The 21,659-nt window shown below is 38.9% G+C and overlaps 1 protein-coding gene across 1 annotated transcript in view; it reads left to right on the forward strand.

Annotated features, from left to right (window-relative positions):
* LOC101846517 (golgin subfamily A member 3) overlaps positions 1-21,659 on the forward strand; it is a 79,660-nt gene that overhangs the window by 15,652 nt on the left and 42,349 nt on the right. The window contains exons 4-9 of the mRNA XM_035971212.1: positions 3,165-3,423; positions 5,534-5,673; positions 7,815-8,888; positions 9,805-10,050; positions 15,675-15,747; positions 19,686-19,864. Of these exons, the coding sequence (XP_035827105.1) occupies positions 3,165-3,423; positions 5,534-5,673; positions 7,815-8,888; positions 9,805-10,050; positions 15,675-15,747; positions 19,686-19,864 (1,971 nt within the window). The remainder of the gene's footprint in view (positions 1-3,164; positions 3,424-5,533; positions 5,674-7,814; positions 8,889-9,804; positions 10,051-15,674; positions 15,748-19,685; positions 19,865-21,659) is intronic.

Consider the following 21,659-nt stretch of genomic DNA (forward strand, 5'->3'; position numbering starts at 1 on the left):
GCAATCCAAAAGTGGTACCTTTTTATTTTTTATCATATATAACGATATATATATATATATATTATATACTAACTTTACTTTTACTTTTTCATCCTCTGTTGCCGTTAAGTGTCAAGGGGAGATGCTGTTTTCTATGGTAGGCCAGCTCCGCAGCTCTTTCAGTTGTGATGTTATGTTTTCTTAGGGTTTCCTTGACACACTCAATCCACCTTTTGCGTGGCCTTCCTCTTCCTTTATAGCCTGAGTGCTTGGTGTAGTAGGCTCTCGAGGCTGGCTGATCAGGTGACATGCGGGACAGGTGGCCAAACCATTTTATCCTCTGTCTTTCTATGTAACACAGGCTGGACTCAGTGCCGATAGCTGCTCTTACTTCTTTATTTCTCTGCCTGTCTTGTCTAGTGATGTTAAAGGTTTTGCAGAGGCATTTCATTTCGCATCCAGTGATTTTGCTTTCATGGGTTTTGCTTAAAGTCCAGGTCTGGCACTGATAACATAATGTTGGTATGAATATTGAGGTGATAAGCTGTCTCTTTGTGTCCATGGAGATGTTTGGATGAGATAGGACGGGTGCGAGCTGGTAGGTGACAGCGTTGGCAAATTCTATTTCTCTGTCTATGGACCTGTTTTCAGAAAAAGTGTTGCCGAGATATTTAAATTCCTTCATCTGTTTCAGTTGTTTACTGTTGACATGGATGTTCAGGGGACTATGGTTTTGGCTCACTTTCATAACTTCTGTTTTTGATGTGCTTATTTTCATGTTGAATTCCCACAGCTGTAACATATATACATTTAAAGATTTGTAATTACTTCATGCAGCACCGGGACTTGCTACACAATAGAAGGAGAAAACAGTTTCGATACTTGGATAAAATTTTTATCATGCACCAAATTGGTGCTGCGAAGAGCAGTTTCATGCACCTTTCTTCTTGTACGGGAAGAATGATGCCTAGATTTCTCTACAGTGACAAAAATAACTTTGGTGCAAAGATTTTCCTTGCTCCCAGCAGACACTACCGCAAGCCGTGCGACGAGCTTAAACCATCCTCACCGTCTGTCTCTTCACTGGTGCAGCCAGCGGGTGACGGATCACAAGGATGTAGTATAGTAATGTAGATCTAGAACTCTGACTGGTTTAGAACAATTAGTAAAGGGGGGGGGGGGGTGAAAGCCAGGGTTAGGTGGAGCGCTTGTACCAATTGCACCAATGGCGCCCCGCCACTGGGTGTGATTTCATATCCACACTGCTCAGACCCTCTACCGCTATCTAGTAAGATGGCCAAGGTTCACATGGATGGGGTAACATCTAGGCTTTCTTAGTACATGCTGCATACTAAGATACCCTAGGTTAGAGCTGATGGAACCAAACTTAATACAGTCGAACCTGCCCTGACGGCCACCTCTATAAGACGGCCACCTGTACAAATGGCCATTTTCCATTTCCCCCCTTGCTTTTTTTCTATATAATTTAACTGTAAAACGGGCACCTGTACAACGCTGCCGTGGCCACCATATTTTAACACACAACCCCTATCACACTAAGCAATAACTCCTGTCTTGGACGGCCACCTTAGTGACTCCATTACTTTTTGTCATTAATTATGCATTGACCCTTGGCGTTGTGAGCGAGCCGTCATAATCTAATCACCGTCGTTGTTGTTAGGTAGTCCCTCCAACCCATCATGTTGCGAAGGCCCCTCCCACTGTTGACCAATAGGTACCAATTTCCAGCTGCTGGTGAGGGAAGCGTGTGATCCCTCATAACTCATAAGCCCCGCCCAGAACTCATACACAAATCGTAAGTGAGATAAGTTGTCACTGTTTACCCAGTCTGTAACAAAGTAACAATGGACGTCAACATGGACTTGTGACAGAAGCGTCGCTCGTTCTTCAAGTGGTGGCGACCCATATGTTTGTTTTACCATAGCACTCGGTCCTCCTTGTCTGACGCATTTCGTTTTATTGTCACCCTTGCGCAAAATCAGCAACAAAATAAAAATAACAAACAAAATACTAACCAACAACAACAACAAAAACAACAATAATGCGGCTACTTTCGATTGGGAATGGGGTTTGTTTTCTTCATCTTGATCAGTCCTGCCTAAGACGGCCACCTGTCTTATAATATATGGCCACTTTTCTCCTTGACAATGGGTGGCCGTCTTACACAGGTTTGACTGTAGTTTTGTTTCAAATCAGGGCTGAGCTGGCAAAGCATTTACTTAGACTGGTAAAAACCCTCCGAAGGGAAGGGATTTCTCTTTCTGTTTCTATGTTAGACTGGTTTCCGTCTTATAGAGGTTTCTGTTAAGGCTGGTTCAGCTGTATATAATATGAGCAGAATGGAATGACATACCACAGAGGGCTATTTCAGGTTTTGTTCGATCTATACGATGTTGAATACTCGCTTCCAAAATAGCATGAGGAAGCCATGCTCGTTACTGAACTTTTTATGAATGGAGGTTTGTTAAAAACTGTACTATGTAAATTCATGATCTCTGATTAGACCATGTTGCTTGTACAATATATGTTGGTAGTGTATCCATATGTCTGTGTGTAAATGCCTGTATTAACCCCAGGCATAGTTTTCATTCCAATTGTTTTTCTTTAAGTGAAGCGCTTTACTGGAGTTGAGTATTTATATTATATTATTATTGTATATTGCTTACAGACATACAAAGTTACAGTATTCTCCCAAAGATTACATATATATAGCCCCTTGCATAGAATAATGTCAGTGAATTGTGTGCAGATAAGCGATTCCTGTGAAGCCCTCACAGGTTGCACTAATTCATCCCATTTGGCCATTTTGGAAGTGAAACAGTGAACATTCACAAGAAACACAAGTGTCTGTTTCCAAGTTGAAATGAATAGGGTTTGAGACAGTTTTTGGTTGCTGTAGAAGAAAGTGGACTCCTATATTGTATATGTATCAAGATACTACGGTGAATAAAAGAAAGGAGATTGAAATAGACCATTACAAAATTTTATTGGATAAAATTAGATTGGTGTCCTTTGGAAGAAGAAGAAGAGTTTAAAGTAAGATATGCTTCTTTTCAAAAAGAAGTTACTGTAACAAATTGATCTCTAAATAGTTTTCTTTGAAGCATAAAAAAGAACAAACGACAATTCAGTGAGTGTTTAACTGCTCATGTCTCTTGTTTTAGATTTCTGCCAATACATCAGCAGTTGGGAAGAAAGGCAAGCGGATTCAGAAATTTGTGGCCCGTACTGTGACCTCCCCCTCCACTCCCATCCCTCCACCTCCAAGCACAATGTCCCAGCAAGCTCGATCTACACCCAACTCTCAGACCTTGTCCTCTCCGCCATCTTTGGGGAGCTCACAGAAGGCGGCTGAACCCAGTGCAGAGGACAACAGTTTTGAGACTGTTGCTGAAGCCCTCAAACTGCAATGGTCTGTCATAGGTAGGTCTGATGAGATTCAGTTTCATAATTGCCAGTGTGTTTTACTGTAACTGCTTACAAGTACATTGGACTCAATCCAAGGGAAGACTTCTGTATGTTAACTCATTCAGGACGCAGCCTTTAGCTCCTTTGGAGACGCATCCGATGTATACGTCCTATAGCATTTCTCGACCGTTGTGGCCGCACAAATGAAGATATTCCAGGGAACTTTTTTTTGACATTGCTAAGCTACTTTTTAACATTTGTTTACTCTTGACCGTATGGTGTCGTTTTTTGTAATTTTTTGTGGCGATTTATGAAGGCAGTCGAGGCGACAAAGAACACAGATCTTCGAGGAGTACTATACAAAGAAGGACTATTCACTGTGACTAGAATTATTTTTTTTACAGTATTTGGACTGTATATTGTGTTGTGATGTGTTTTTAGCTACATTATAGTTGTGTTGTAACTTTATATTGTTTGTTTCTGCACTTTTTCATTGTCAATTTAGAGGAAAAAAATTTTTTTTTTGGTCTCATACTCCATTTTTGGAGGGACCATGGCAAGTTTAGGAATGTATCCAGGCAAATTTTATTAGATTTAAAGCAAAGTCCAAATGTTGAATGTGTAGATAGTGAAAACAGACTTTTAAAATATCAAAAGGGAAAAAAATGGCAGACTTTCAAAGTTGACACAAAATCGCGTGTCTCTGGGTGCAAAGCTGGTCGAAAACCTGCGTCCTGAATGAGTTAAAAGTCCTAGCGGAAACCAAGTGTGGGATCTTATCTTGTAGGGGAAAATGTGATCCATTGTGTTTTTAGTGTGTAACCAAAAAGTTTCACCGTCTCAGAGGGTAACTCACATTCCTATGAGCTTCTTCATAAAGGATTGCAAGAGCCACAGACTTAGACTGAACTTGACTGCCCATTGCTGCTAATGATTTTATGTCTAATTTACATCTCAAGTTTTTGTGTTCATTCTTTTGTGTTGTGCTCATTTTTACATTTTATACTTTTGCCATTTTCCCTCCCAATGCCTTTTCTTAGTTTAACCTCTTCGTGACCTAAATGATGTACACCATTCGCCAATTTTTCTTATGAGGTGAAGGAGACAAGATGCTTCCGTGACAAACAATATTCATCATGCTTTAACAAAACACAAGGACCATGATGATAACCCAAAACGCTATTTGTCATATTTTATAAATGGAGTACTGCTTCCATTAGATGTACTCTATACACTAATTGCAGATTCAAATACAATTGTTTTTCTCTGTTATTACAGGTTCTTTACGTAATGATGTGATGTGGCCTGCTATTTCTTCGTATTTTTAGCTTTTCTTTTATATCTAAAGAAACTTTCAGCAATATGTAACTTATCCTCTCAAATAGGAACAAATTCGTAAACACAAAAATAGGAACCCTGAAAGCATACATATGGTCAATCCTTTTGTATGGATGCTAGTGCTGGACTCTAAACAAAGACATGTAGAAAACACTGGAGAATACTCAGAATTTCAGGGAGAGAGAGGAAAACAAAAAAAGAGGTGCTCCAAATGGCAGGATGTGAAAAATCCATAATCAGAACCATCAGAAAAGACAATTGAGGTTCTGTGGCCAGGTAAATAGATCAATTGGACTAGAGAAACTGCTGCTGTCTGGAAAGATAGAGGGAAAGAAGAACAGATGAAGACCAAGAACAACATACACAGATGCCCTGAACAACTTTGCAATGAACAGCACAAAGAGAAAAACTGAGCTGATCAAGACGACACAACAGGAAGGATCAGAGTACCATGACCTTCAGTGTCTGCTCCAGACCTAACACCTGAAGAAGAAGATTCCTTGTTAAGTCTTCTTCCAAAAGTTGTTCTTTACTGCAGTATAGGGTATTGTCTGCGGTCGGAATGGGAGGAAGAAGCTGCTGTTGGAGATCCTGCAGTGTAGGACATTTGAAGAGCAGACGTTGAACTGTTTTGTAGACATGGTCATGGTCACAAAATAGGCACATTGGTTGTTTTTCTAGATCTGTTCCTGGTGAATGTGGATGTCATTGTAGTGATTAAGTGTAAGTGGTAACTCCACAACAATACTTTTGTCCCTCTCAGAGTTTTACTTTGTTCCCCTGGCAGGCAACAAGTCACTGGCCCCTGCTCCTCCTGATGTTGTGGCACAGATTGTGGCTCAGGCAGAGCAGAAGATCAAAACTGGCGACAGCAGCCCTCTCCCTGGCAACTATACCCCAACCGCCTCTCCAACGCTCTTCACCTGTGTAAGTGTAATTTAATTTTTAACTCATTTGCTACGTATTATTTTCGGCTTGTGGACGAATTTTTTCATCGGGAGGGCGAAAGAGATGATGACTAGTGGGCAGTTAAAAGGTCTTTGGGGCCACAAATTTAAATAAATATCAACATATTATATACCAATATTTTCAGTATGGTTTGTAAATTACATCTGTAATGTTTATTTATGTATTTTTCAACTTTGGTTTCTGTAAGAGGCGATTATGCAACACAATTTTGATTGGATGCGGATAAAATTTGAAAATAAAAAATTAATAATCTTTGGTGAAACTCAAAAAATATGTTTGCCCCTAATCAAATGATACATCAAAATAACCGTAAATGCATATAGAACTGGAAAATATTGAAAAGTTTGCAGTTATTTACATACATTCCATAATATTTGTACATTTGGATCATAACATCCGATATTTTAAAAAAAAAAAAAAATTAATAATCTTGAAAAACGATCACAAACAGAAAAAAACCCCACTCGTATCTTATATGGAATTATTCAGAATTGCATTTGGAATAAACCTATACGTGTCTTGAGTGGCACTTTTTGTGCAATTTCATCAAAAAGTAGTGATTTTGGGGAGAAAAAATATTTTGACCATTTAGATCTAGATCTAGATCTAGCACTAAAAAATATTGATTTCTCAATGACAGTGCATTGGCAATATGAGTCCAATCGTATCAATATTATAAAAAATAGTCCTACATTTCTTTAGTGGGCAAAATAATTATAGATTTTGTTGTGTAAAATTACTAAGACTGGTGTCTGGACTATAATTTTGGCATCGCGATAAAACAAAGTCGAATAAACTACGAAATCGCGTTTCAAAACAATCTACATTTCAGATTTTCAGTGGAAATGCTTGACCCGGAAGTCAACATTATATTATGACCTTTATTTTAACATGGATATGTGGATTGGAATAGAATCTAAGCTAAAATTGAAGATCGGTTCTCGAGCCGCCGGGGGCGGCTTAGGGTACTGACGGCACATTAGCCGCGCCGACCCCCACGGCTCGGCGTAGCGAATGAGTTAAAGAAGATGTTTTTTTTAAAACGTCTCCATTGACGCAATTTAGATCATATAGGAGGCAGGCTTGGACCCCAATACAATGTCCCAGCAGAAAGATTGAGATACTGGATAAAAAATCTCCCCATTTGTATATTGAACTGGTGTCTTCTGTGTGTAGTGGTTGAGGGCCTTAAACCACTACACCACAGATGCCAATAGTGTAAGTGTTAGCTCCCTAAATTTTTGTTGGTTTTCTCCTTCTTTCCTTTGAAACATCTGTGGTCCTTATCTTTCTTCCTTCTTTTTTGTGTTTGTTACCCTCTTATAAGTTATAATAACACCTCTAATCTTTGGCACTTAACATGACCTAATTGTGCTGCAAGTGCCGTGAACTCTAACAAAAATTCACAAAACAACTTTTGTTTTCTTCTCGCTTATCTTCAAGAAAATAATAGTTATTTCTTTTCTTAGTATAATGAGGCACACTTTTGAAATGGTTTCTGACTGACTCTTAGGCGCAAATATCCTTCTTTCATGACTCCAGGACTATAGAGGTATTTGTTACATTGACTAATCCTCTTCAGAGTAAGTATAATGTGAATTTTTAAAGTTGTAAAGACCCTGTGAAAGTAAGTCTAAAGTTAAGAACAACCTTTATACTTATTGTTGGAGAAACTGATTTCTAGTTTATGAATTCACGGTAAAGGAGGCTCACTTTCAGTAGATGTAGAATTTGTTGAGTTGCATTGTTTAGAGGTCCTGCCTACTTTCAATTTTTGCAATTTCTCATGTCCATCTCTTTTGGATTAAGGAGTGTCTGATGGTGCTGTTGACTGGTCCGACTTTTGTCCTTGCTTAATGCTGTTTCTTTCTGTCTTCTTGTGTTTTTCCTAGCTTTTCATGCTCATTGTGGTGTCATTGTACGTGCTGTAGTATTAAAGAGAGGCCTATTCTTATATTTGTGAACTATAGAAATGAACCCTCTTGATTGTCAATGGTACATGGTCATGTTTGTTGATTGTTATGACAGGCTTTTTTTCATTTGGTCCAATATCACTAATTTTGTCACAGTATTTATTTTTCTGATTTTTTTCTTCACAGGATAAGCCGACTATTCTTGCCAGCCCGGAACCCTCCCCTGTACTCCAGCCTGTACCGATAGCTCTGCAAGAGATTCACCGTGACGACTGTCAGCGTGAGCTCATGCGCGTCATCCCTACAGAGATTACCACGGAGAAGCCCAGCTCAGGTACTTGGTTCAGTGCTGCGGGAAAAAGCCTGGAGAAAGACACCTCCTCCAAGGGGAGTATTGAGTCTCCGGTTCACAGGTCAAGGACTACTGGTTCAACCCCAACCACTCCTCTGTCTCCCTTCGCAGAGAAGCAACCTTGGATAGGGGACATGTTGTCCTCCCCAAGAGGTGGGCCTAGTCTTGCTGCAGGAGAAGTTTTGTCAGCCACTGCTACTGGTGTCAAAACTGTCGAGAACTGGGATACAGTCAGTGAGGCAAGCTACTCTAGTGAGATGGAGATGGAGAAGTACCTACAGGCCCCTCTGTCAGCTGCCGGTCTCACCAACTACCAGCTCGAGTCAGAGGAATTTCTTCGCTCGCTCCCGCCTATCAAACCCATCAATCTGGACGCTTATGCTCCGTTACCACCTCTCTTACCCCCACAACCCATGAAAACCAAGGAGAAGAAACAAAAATCTGCTGCATTGACTACTAGCAATGTAAGGAAAAAAGTGGTAGAAGGCCAGCAGGCGCAAAATGGCCTGGCGAATAAGTTTTCAGCTTTTACCAGTGGTCAGTCTACACCAGGCAACTTCCCACAGCATCCCATAACCTCCACCCCTCAGCTGTCCAGCACAGTGTCAACACCCTCTGGTTCCTCTCTCTCTGATAGGGTTGTACAAAGAGACAGTGATATCACCTCCATACCAAAAGACAGCAGCAGAGACTTGTTTTTCTCTCCACATTTGTCACCAATTAGCGAAGACTCTCCCGTGTTTGCAACGCCTGAACAAAGCACACTGTTTCATTCTGCTTCTGGCAGCACACCTATGCCATCCTCCGGGTCTTATGACAAGAAACAGTTTGATGAAATTCTGAGGCAGAAAGCAAAACTGCAGGGCCAGCTGGAGATTCTCACAGAAGAGTCTCAGAGTATGTTGCAGGTGGGTGGTTTCCGTAATTTCTGTCTTTTTTGTTCCTTTTTTGGTGTACAGTTTTCTAACAGGGATGCTGTTTGTCCATTTATATCCTGTTACTTCTGTTATTCATATCGAAAAAACAGTTATCATTCTCATCATTTGTTTTCCGTTTAACCCTGTATGAATTGTGTCTAAATGTTAAATACAGCGTAAACCTTCAAGTATTTTCCCTGTTAAATGATAAACGTGTTTAGTATTAGATAAAAAAAAGAAATCTGGAACTTGCGGATCAAGATGGGGATTTTTTTGTTGTGTATTCACAAGTCGGAGTAAGTGGTTGAAATGGTAATTTGTATGCCAAGACTTAGTTTTACTCTGGTAAAATCTAACTTTGTGGTCAACATGTCTTTTGACGTGAAATGACTAAATGATATATGAATCTGCTGATGAACAGGTCTCCTCTTCTGTCTCTGGCTACAGTTGTTGTTCGCCTGTCCTTTACTCCCCTCTCATGGGTTGTCTGACCTGGGCATTATTGTTGAATTGGATGTAGCTGAACCTGATCTTCTCTGGTAATTCTGAATTGTTTTTGAGCAATGACCAAACATCTCTGTACATTTCAGTGAAATGTGATGCTTGGGATGATGATGAGAAAGATAGAGAAACAGAGAGACATGGAGAGAGAGAGCGAGAGAGAGAGAGAGAGAGCGAGAGAGAGAGAGAGAGAGAGAGAGAGAGAGAGAGAGAGAGAGAGAGAGAGAGAGAGAGAGAGAGAACGAGAGAGAGAGAACGAGAGAACGAGAGAGAGAGAGATGGACAGACTGAGGCAGACAGAGAGACAGAGATAGACAGACAGAGAAACATATGACAAATTATAATGTTTGTGACTCTAAAAGAATGCCTTCCTTGTCTTTATGCATGAACTTTTTCACTTTGCCAGGAAAGGGCTGAGCTCCAGGCACAGCTGACGGCCTTGAAGGCAAAACTGTCGACTGCCCAGGGAGCTGAGGCTGGGGCTGGGGGAGACAACAATCTCAGAAAGGAAGTGGAAAACTTGCGGACATCTCGGCAGCTGTTGGAGCAGACCATCCTGGATGCAAATCGACTTTTGTCAGAGAAAGCAGAGGAAATCAGGGCTCTGCAGGATGAGCTACAGGCAGCTCAAGATACTGCCAACAAGTTGCAGGTTTGGAGTTTGAGCTGAACTTTTTTCTGCATTTCTTTAATTTTTTCCAGCCATATTTGTAAATCATGTAGAAAATGTATCAACATGGTAGTAATTGTTATGCTTCAGGAAAAAAACTACTCTCAGGAAACCAGTCTGTTGCAAAACAAAGAAAGTGTTGGATTGGAATCCACAGGGTAAGAGGTCATGAGTAAGGCCACCTGGAACCTGGAGAAGAATCACAGAAAATGATGTACAGAATTGTGGGATTACTATCAAGAGGCCAGCCCTAAATAGGGAAGGTAGAAAGTGTTTGTTAGTTGCCTATACCTTATTGCAGGCTGAGAACTGCAGTAATGATTAATGATGATGTGAAGGAAAAACATTACGGGAAAAAATAAAATCGTTTGGATTTAATGTTGATGATGATGATGAAATTTTGAGACTGATGTACATGATTGATGCTTATAATATTAATTTATTTCCTCGTTTGGTGCCTATGCTGGACACAACCTTCATTCCCAACTCCTCTCATAGAGTAGAGTGACCATAATTTGGAAATACAGGGAGATAAAAAAAACGACAAAACTGTACAACTTTTTTTGGTGAATATTTTCCTCTACACTGAAGTTTTGTGTTTCAAATTTGTACACAACATTTGAAAGTCAAAAGAAATTTCTCTGTAGATAAATCCGCAGAATCGTTTTGCTGTACATAACGCGTGAAAAAACAACCCATATTCAGCTATGTCCCCATTTTTGTAGCATGACGCTCTAGTTTGCATGAGGCCTACCACTAAAAATCTCAATGATTGCGCCATATTGCAAACTACAGTAGCCTAACAGTCGAACAGAAGTTTGCAGATAGTTTTTCTCAAGTTTCCTTTGCCCGCTGAGATCATGGTTAAGATTAGTAAAGAGCAGAGAGCTTTTTGTATTGAACTTTTCCTCACCACCAACTCGTTTCGTAATTTTGGCACAAGGTACAGAAATAATGTTAAAGGGCCCTTATGGTGAAAACGGTCTATCAGTTAGGACCTGTAGAGAATCAGAACTAAAAATTCCCAGACAAAACGACCACTTCAGGTCGAACACACATCGTCGCACCCCTTTAAACGTTACTGGGTTGCAGAATTCAGTAGATAAGCCCCATGAGAGGTCTGTTAGGAGACGATGTCTGCAGCAATGACTTTCCTAAATTTCAACAGTCCGCATTCTCAAGGTAGATCTTCATCTACGACTGTACCATTTTCCCATTTGCGAAGCTATCAGAGGATAGCAATGTGTTCACGATTCCTCGATCGTCTTGAAAAGCGTGAACATTTCGTCTATATGACATTTTGTTCCTTGGCAAAGCCCATATTCACCTTTCAGGTTGTATCAAATCCACAAATGCTGTCTATTTGGACTACCTCACTCCCCCACCCTCCCTCACCTGTATTGTCTCTAGAAACAGCTTCATACTGTAAGGTGTACAGTGTGTGTGGCTTTGATTACTCATGGTTGAGTGGATCCTTGTGTTTTGCCACAGCAGAACATTACGAACGACAAAATGTGTCGAGTCCAAAGGAGGACATATAGACCATTGGTTCTTGGAATTCCAGGATTTAAAAAATATTTTTTAAACTCTGTAGCAGAAAAGAAATATTGTTTTTAGGTTACCAGATGGAAAGATTAGATTTTAAAAATAAAAGGAAAGGAAAAAACAAACCAATCATTTCACGACTTTCCTTACAATATCTTTTAAATTCGTGCATTTTGCATTTATAGATGTTTTTTTATGAAAGCCGTTTTTGAAAATAAGTTTCTTCTTTGTGAATTTTATGTCAAACAAATTCCTTTTGAAAGGAATTTGTTCCAAATTACAACATTTTAGTACAAATTTTGTGGGAGATACTTAGCAAAAAAGTTGTATTTTTTTTTATCACCCTGTATGTCCTCCTCTAGATCTAGGTCTCAAAGATTGAATAAAAGTATTCCAAAATATTGCATGAGGGCTGCTTTTAAATGATTATGTTGTTAGTGTTTTAACATCTGTAGGCCTAACATCTAAGCTTACAAGTCGTCACCCATCTCACAAAAGGGCGTAAGAGCATTTTTAGCATTTTTCAGGAGAGCGTTTCAAAGTTTTGGACACTTTTAAAATTCTCGCTGTGACATAACCATTTGCTTTTTCGTTTCCATTTTTGGCAAGATATTAGTACAACCGCTGATTTATCATTCCCTATAACGATTATAGACATTGCTTTATCAGTTTTTAAGAAATTATTTGAAATAGCTGATACGCCTGTTTGTGAGAACATACCTATGTCCGTAAAGACACAAGATTGACAATACGCCACATCGTTTGGTAATAGAATGTAAGAAAAAAGGGATTTTATTCTTGATTATTGAACAGGCTTATCAACTCAATATGCCAAACTGATCTATTTTGGAGATGTGAAAAACAGCAAGAAAAAGAAAATGAACAGCTTTGGTATCTCCACGATATGAAATGTAAATAACTCAAAGAGTTATGCTTTCTTACTTGTCTTCAAGTTATTCTCTTCTGGCTTTATGCAGAATTTCACAATACAATGAGTATAAAATTACTAGTACCACACAGATCCTTTCATTCAGGACTGTGCACCATCCTTAGACAACAACAATATTTGTAGAACGATAAATTCTGAGCATGGGTAATGAATTTGTGTAATACCGTATGAACGTTTTAGCCTTTAATACTCCGTTTATCAATGAACTATAACGCAAATGTTTGTTAAGAAAGATTAGAATGATATGGAAAGGCACTTCAATGCGAAAACACAGAGGTAGCTTGTTATAGTTACATGTGGCAAAGTTAAAAGAACATTGTGTGTTCCCCCAGTCTGATGAAAAGTGTATTTGGCTATAGGGAGTTTTTTTAGGCTGTTCATGGTTCAGTGCAGACAATGGAACGTCTTTGACTTGATTTTTCTGGGGCTTAAAGGTCACTGTTTGGTATGATGGGTTTGTTGGAAATAAATGGTTATTGATTAGTCTGTTCCATAATATCGATTCAGTTTATAATTTCGTCCCTTTCTGAATCTCTGCAAACATTCAATATACACAAGTGACAGATAGTTTCTTGAAGTCAATCAAACCTCCATGCTCAAATGGGAGTCACATGATGTGGCTGTTTTGCTCTTGTAAGTTTTATGATTGTCCTCCGTTAAAATTGGTCGGGACAAAAACGCCCCTGCCCTTGACACTGCTGTGCTTTTTTTTACTGTGTACTGCATCGCCATCGTTTGGTCAATGAGTTGTTTCCAAGAATTTGAGTGAAGTCTCTTTGATGTTGTTTTGATGCCTTGAATGATAGAATATTACACCATCGCACCATCGCTGGCATGATTGAATATTTATTTTGACCAGGACAACCACCAACAAAGAGATTCACTTTCTGCATCTTCCTAGTGTAGTTATAGTACTTATGGGTTTGTACACAGCAGTCACGATTTCAAATTCCCACATTTATTTATATCTCGTTCAAAGTGAAATAGTGGCAGCTTTTATCTGCTAGATTGTTAAAGGTCAGATTATAGCCTGACAGTCTTCTTTGATACAAGAAAGTGCTTTCTTTTAATATTGGAACATAGATGAATGTTGAAGATCAAATATTGGAGCTGAAAGCATCTTCTGACTTTGGATTTTCCGTGGATGCGATTGGTCAGATTTGTTTTGTCTCATCTTCAGTTCAGGCTTGAGAGCAAGTCCTTTTAACTTGAAACTGACCTATAGTTTAGTGATGTGAGTCAACAGCGGGGAACGAGTATTAATAAGGGTGGGAAGTTTTTCATCTCTTTCTGTGACAGTTGCTGGGCATCATCATCCTCTTTTTTCTACTTCTATAGTTTCAGCTGATGTTGTCTTATAGATGGCGGTATTCCATCGACAGTCAAGTAATATGTATTGGTCTTCTGTCCATGAGAACAGCTCGTCCCTTTCATAGTTTCAGAGCAGTCAGTGTGACCAACAACGAACTCATTTTATAGATGATGGTTTCCAAGTCTGTAACATTGCTGGAATATTTCCTTGTGTGTTTTATTCGCAATAGTGTGACAGCTTCGACAATATTTCTCATAGCTTTTAAATTCATATCTGTCTCAAATCCTGTGCGGGCCAAAACGTGTTTCAGTTGTAGGGCTAAGGTACTCCTCTCCACAATGTCCTTTGTGGTTAGCTTCTTTATACTTATTGGACTGTGGACCTTTCTGAACAGTCACTTCCTTGGCAGCACCTTCTACCATGAAATGTTCAGGTTGAGTACATATCCATAGACAACTGACTTATTCTCTTCTGGCTTTATCCATTTTCTTCTCACAATGCTAAGTGATTTTTCTTAAGACTACCATGCTCACATGAGCCTGTTTCTTCAACAAAGTGATTGTATGTATAGTATCACACTGGAGCAATTCACACCTTCCTCAAGCTGCAAATATGTCCTTCTTGCGCGACACAAACCAGGTTTGAAAGACGGGTCTGCATCTAAATCATCAATATAATTAGAACTTTCTACAATATCACATCTTTGGGGACTCATTGACCTAATTAAAACTTTTACTAGTAGAAAATATTGTTAAAATAAATATTTATAATCTTACAAATGAGCTAAGATACCATCAGTTTATGGGAATCAAATCCTGAAATCAAGGATGAAATTTAAAGCACAGGTACCAAAACAACACGTGTCTACTTTAACTAAAAGAAAGGAAGCGTATAAAAGTCCCATAATGATGCAGCGAGAAAGAATCAGCAAGACTACTAAACATGAAATGAGACATATCCTCCTCATTTACAAGTGAGGAAATAAAACGAAACAACTCATACCGTGGTGTATACGGTCATATGCCTCTGTATATATTCTCACAAAGTGGCGTAACAAGGCATACGCCTCTATGTGAGATGCAGTTTCCTGCGCGAGAGCTATAGGGCTAAATGTTTTTTACACATAACTCCGCCATTTTTAAAGCTATCGATACGCCGTTTAGAGAGAACACATATCTCACTACCCGACATACCATGGTTGTGTTAACTCAAAACCGGTAATTTTGATGATACGCCCTTTTGGAAGATGGGCGACGAAGTTATCTCCTTAATTTAAAAAAAAATCTGAATTTTCTGTTTGTCTGAAATGTAAAGACAGTGTCAAGCCTACTCATGGCATTGTCAGATGTCTTAGTTTGGTACTTGTTATGCCAGACTTGCAATTGTCAGGTCGTCAGTTGGATTCCCAGACCTGTTATATAAGAAGTTGTTGTTGTATCCCTGGGAAAGTACTTTACATTATTTTTCTCAGTTCTCCCCGCTGAGAGACATTTCTTTGTAATGAACAGCCAAAAACGTGAATAATAGCATTGATGTGCCTGACAGACTCACATGTTGCACAGGGATGAACCCACAGGCTTTCTGAAATAGTTGTTGTATGCAATGTAAGCCTTCGATTTGTTTGTGTTAAAACTGGATGGCCAAGCCTTATTTTAGCTTCTTTCAAGAGTGAGTCATTAGGATTCTTTATTAACTAGGCATTAGAACTGTTCTCTAAAAGCTGTAGAAGAGAGTGCTCAGTAAATAGGTAAGTCTTTTGAGTGCTCTGATCATAATGAACTGCTTTTTCTGTCTCACTAGGTGCGCTCACAAGAGATGCGTGATGATATGAGAGCTAAGGACATGAATGTGCAGGCTCTCAAGAACAAGATAGGTGAGTGAGGCTGTAATAAAATAATTCTAAGTTGTTTTACACGTTGTGCTCTTAAATTTTTTTTTAAAGAGCGGGGGGGGGGGGGGGGGGGGGGTGTCTAAAAAGTCTGGCCTAGAGTGGGATACTGTGTTAAAAAAATCTTTTTTTTTTCTCTCTTAGGTTTAAGTTCAGGCAAATAAATGAAGGCACATAGCTAGATTGATGATGGTGGGTTGATATAAATAGGTCAATTAGAACATAATGTATTTCCCTAACCTTTGTGCCTCAGGCACCCTCTTCCCAACCGATTTCTTCATATAACATTATTAGCTTTGCAAGTTGATCATAGTTTTTGTATCAGAATGCTTCAGTTCTAATGGACTCTGTTATATTTGTTTGTTATTTTCTTAATATTTACTTTGTAAGATGCAAAGTTAGGGAAAAAGAGGGTTGGTGGGTTCTGATATTGCGATTACTTTTTGTGTATGTTACTATATTTTCTTCCTTGCGAAATATGGCTATTATATAATTCCAACTTGCTGTAAGCGGCAAATAACTCTACAGTGTATCTATTTGAGATGGCCTTGTTAATTTTTAATGTCATTTCTGCTTTCCTGCTTTATTTCTTTTTCTGAGCTGCCAATCAGTTTGTAAAACTGAACAGTCAAAGCACGTTTTTCTGGTTTTTAGAATAACGAAGATTTTTGCTCTTCACCCATTTGCTGAACAATCTTGAGCAACTTTGGTTTTAGGGCAATTATGATGTAAGGGTTATTTGACATTTGTTGTATATTGAAACCTGTATTGGATTCTTATCCCTTGAATTAATGAAATCTCAGCACTTTTTTGTACAAAACACGACATATCCACATTATAGTAGTAATGAAGAGAAAGAGCAGCCAATAAACTTTTGTGTACCACAAGCAAATTCAGTGACTCCAGGAATGAACTTACTTAATAAGTGCACAGAGGATGTGTTGCAGTTTGTCAAAAAAAGTCTGCCGTTTATGTTGGTTTTATAAAACCTTGTACAGCAGACAAGAAAAGCGCCTCGACATTTTCCATCTCAGATGCTGCCGCAAGATTTTAGGCCTTTCGTGGTGTGACAAGGTTACAAATGTTGAAGTGTAGGCACGCGCAAACCTCCAGAGCATGACAACTATCCCGTGTTTAAAAAGATTGAGATGGCTTGGCCATGTCAAGAGAATGGATGACAACCAGATTCCGAAGCAACTTCTCTATGGAGAACTTGCCCAGGGAAATAGACAAAGAGGAAGACCAAAATTGAGGTACAAAGACACCTGCAAAAACAGCTTATCTAAGCTTGGAGTAGATGTTAACATCTGGGAAGAAATAGCTGAGGACCGGAAAACATGGAGGAAAATTATAAAGGAAAGAACTAAAATGCTAGAGAACAGCCTTAGAAACAAACAGGCCGAGAAGCGCCAACGACGAAAGGAAAACAGCGGAAATACAGAGCTTCGATCTACGACACTGACATGCAAGCACTGCGACAGAATCTGCGCTTCAAACATAGGAAGAATTAGCCATGAAAGAAGCTGCATGAAGACAGCCTTGAGACCATCTTAAGCTAAATTGACCGTCTGCATAGACGAAAAGAGCCATAGATAAAAAAGCGTAACTTTCACAGTTTTTAGTAGTTGAAAAGTCACATTTTATGAAAAAAGAAGTTGATCCTGGAACGTGCTTTACCTTTCTAGATACAGTGGTACTACTTTTTGCCAATCTTTGAACGTGACATTTGTCGTGTTTTGTCGTCAAGCTGTTCAAATATCCTTAATACATTTTTGAAGGTATGTGTACGAAAATTTTCTTTCATTTTGGAAAATGTGTATTATTTGTTTTCTAGTATTGCTCCTCATGCTGATGCTGAAGAAAAATCATGAACTTTCAAGACCAGATTTGCAAATACTAATGAGAATGAAGCTCATAGGTCAGTTGCAGAGATCTTTTGCTGTCAGTTGAAGCTGCCCTAATGACTACCTGTCCAAGGCAATGACTTGTACAAATGACTGCTTTCCTCCCTGGGCATTCATCAAAATTATGAAATTGAAGAAACAGACTTTTTTCCGCCTATTGCAATATTTCATTGATATTTTTTTTTTAATTTCGGGGGGGGGGCTCAGCACCTTATGTGTCTAAGTTAAACACACATTTCTGTGTGGCTATTTTCTTTCTTATTTTATTTGATACCAGGCGCTCCCCACCTCCATCAATTACAAGTACCTTGCTAACTATTCAAGATGGATTGGGTTTTTAAAAATTAGAAGCAAGAAAGATGAAAAAGCTTTAAAGTGATGCCAGTAAGTCCATATGTCCAAAAATTGACAATGGCCTGATTCTACAGTGTGGTGACACACAGTACAATGTCACTGTCTAAAAGGGCCACCTGTCTGAGATGGTCTTGTTTGTCCTTGACAATGGGTGGTCATTTTGGACAAGTTGGACTGGAAAAAGAAAGGAAAAAATCCTTTAGTTTGTTCACGGCGCACCGGCAGTGGAATTTTAGTTGCCGCAGGCGGTTCCCCCGCCGGGCGCCTCCCCGCCGGGCGCCTTATCACGTCGGGGTCACGGGGGTCAGCTCCCTGTCGCCGCTCTGTCTGGGCCGACTTAATTTTTGGTACTTTTCAACGTACAATTTAAGGTGTATCCTTGTATTTATGGTAATTCTCATTTAGTGCACCCAAAGCACGCATTTCTGCTCTTGAGACTCAAAAAAGAACAGACGTTGTAACTTGTCTGGTTATTTCGTTAGACACGCTGGAGTCGGCAATGCTAAATTGTAATTTTTTTGGGACTAGCGTGAATGAAAAAAAATCAATATAAAAAAACCGCATCGCCAAAATCTGTCGAACTTTTGGAATATGAACGACATAACATTAGTGCAGATACTCAGAAAAGATGGTATCTGCGCTTATAATAGAAGGCTGTAATTTTGCAATTTTATCCATCGGGCACACAATTCGCTACGAAGTAATTTCTCCAAATACAACTTTATGTGTCTAATATAATGATGAATATTCGCATATTTTCTTGAAAGTTTATAAAAGTTATGAAGTTTCTCAATGAAAAGTACAAATCGATTTTAGTGCTAGAATATATCTTCAACGTAGATCTAATACACGAACAGTATTTGTTACACTCCAGAAATTGCTTACTTTTCTTAAAACACTAAGTCTAGGTTTTGTAAGTTGACTGAATAATAAGGATGACTTCTCGTAATTGGGTTATAAGAATAATTTCTAGCTTTCCAGGGACACTGAATCAGCACCAGACTTTTCCAGCTTTTTTTACGTTTCTATGACCATTTGCAATAACTGAGTAACTTTCTCTTGTTTAATATTAAAATAAGAGCTAACGCTGATCGTCTTTAGTTAAAATATGCAGATGTGCATCTTTCTTCTCTTATAACTTGACTATTACTACTACCGCAGATTTAAGATTTCTCATGGTAAAAGACATGATATTCGTAGTCAGTTTAACACAGAATTTGGAGAGATCTGTCGTGCCTTTTTAAAAATAACAATCATTTATTCATAACTTTGTAACTAAAATAGGACAAATTGGGTACTCTACGAACACTTGTCTAGAACAAAAACTAAGGCACAGAAACTAACCATTCTAACGCAGAATAAATCTCAAGACATTGAGCTTTTAGTACATCCGCGTAATGGTTTGCTGTGTGGGATGGGGAAGAAGTTATATCGTTTTAAACATAGTCAAAAATGTGAACTTCCCGACCGACACCAGCAAAGTCGCCTCAGGGCTCATTAACCCCGTGACCCCGAGCCGGGGAGCTCTGGCGGGCTGCTGAGTCACGCGAACTAAAAGTAACAGAATCGGGCGAAAAGTGACGCCGTGTGTTGTTCTATAAAGTAGCGCCCTTGTTGTAGATTGTTCTTATTTCTATTGTCTTTTCCTCCCTCTGTTCCCTTCAGCCGAGCTGTACGTGGAGGTACAGACCAGCATTCAGGCCAAGATGGAGGCTGAGACGGAGGCTCGGACCTCTCGAAATGACCTGGTGTCTTTGGTCAAAGCCAAAGAGTGGTACCAGGAGCAACTCCAGCTTGCTCATGAGGTCCGCAGCAAGTTGCAGAGGGAGCTGACTGTTCTACAGGTATGCTAGTTTACGTTTGGTAAGCGTTTTAGTTTTAGTAGTTTTATGGCTCTTGCAACACAATAAGGTCATATAAGTGCCGAAGAATAGATTATGTGTTACAAGAGAGTAACATACACAAAAAAGAAGGAGGGGAGAAAAGGGCGACAGATGTTTGATAGTTAAGCGTTTTAGGCGCTCGCAACTGTATAAGGTCATATAAGCGCGTGGACCTCAATTTGTTTGTTGTCGTCTTAGTTCACAGCATAACTTGAGTTTACTTTGTAAGTTTAGAAAGGTTGAAGTATAAAAAGATACATAGAAAAAATTAAGTTTTAAAATCAGCAATTTACATGTTTGAAATATTTCCTTTGAGTCTCTCCAAAGTCTGGACTCTCAGGGGTGGCTCGTGGTTTATAGATCTACTAGCTGGGCCCCCTTTTGATGAAAGGAATGATCGGTGCTTTAATATCAACTAAAAGTAATTGGCCTACTATATTTACACTCTACTGGAACGGGGGCAATAAATCTTGAGAGGTGCAAAAAATTAGAAGGTCTAGATCTATACTCTCAAAACAAAATGCACCTCGCGAAATATTACTTCCGGGTTTTCTAAAATTACAGAGACAGAAGCGTTGGCCTACAAAAGGATCGGTGAAATAAAGAAATTTAGTTTTTTTCAGCAAAACTGTCTCAAAACTGAAAAAACCAAGGGTGTCAGGATCTGGAGAATATTTTAAAGAATTTTTTGGCGAAAACCGCATGTCGATCGATGCAGCAATTAAAAAGCCTTTTGAATAGCAAAATTCGGCCACCACAAATAGATAATAGATGAATGAATGACATAATGCAGTGGAATGAGGCTATTTTTTGGGGCTTATGGAGTTATTAATATCATCTTGCAGCTTGTTCATTTGTCTTGTATTTAGTGAAAAAAATAACAATTTATCTTAAATAGAAGTCGAGATGTTTGTGATTGAAGGAGATTGGGGTTGCCTGGTCAGATTGAACCTGCTAAAGTTGTATTTTTAGAGTACATTTAGTGGAAACACTTGCTGAACATTTTTTTAAAGATGCGTATTCCTTAATTTTGATTTGTGTAATAGCTTACTTAAGCAAAGGACATTCATGTTTGCTGACACAGACAAATACTTCATAAAGTTTTGAGTTTACTGAATGAAATAAATGGGGTTTTTTTTTCCAGGGAATTCGAAGTACAAATTGCTGAATTTTGATGGAAGAAAGAAAAGTAGTCAGATGTCTATTGTGCTCATTTGGCGGCTGTTGTTCCTTCTTCAATTTTGTTTTCACTTTCAGTTCCAGTTGTGCATAAAAGGGAAAACTTGAAGTCATTCAAATCATATCTCATATGTTTATGCAAGTGTCGTAAAATGTCTAATGTCTTTGTTTCATTAACTGATTCCGTCCATGATTTTTTCAGGCTCTGGACAGAATTATTTTTTCCTGTTCAGTTTTAGACCTGGGGTGCATCTATTTAATGCATTACTGTGAAGCTCTAAGTTACTCTAATAGGTATTGTCATATACCAAACTGATGGGAATAAATAGAAGAATCTGTTTATATCAATAACAATGGCGTATAATCTGTTTGTGTTGCATTTTCCTTCAGACAAAAACGAAAGAGAAAAAAAATTGCGCAACAGCTCTTCGAAAATTTCGACTTACCGCATTTTCTCAGCTCTACAAGTCCTTATAATCCATAGGAATCAACACAACATTGTAGCGATATCACCCTAACACACATTTACGCAAGGATTTCACAAATTTAGTTGAATATCTTTCTTTGAAGGGCCTTT

The sequence above is a fragment of the Aplysia californica genome, unplaced genomic scaffold, assembly GCF_000002075.1.
Source record: "Aplysia californica isolate F4 #8 unplaced genomic scaffold, AplCal3.0 scaffold00397, whole genome shotgun sequence".
NCBI lineage: Eukaryota > Metazoa > Mollusca > Gastropoda > Aplysiida > Aplysiidae > Aplysia > Aplysia californica.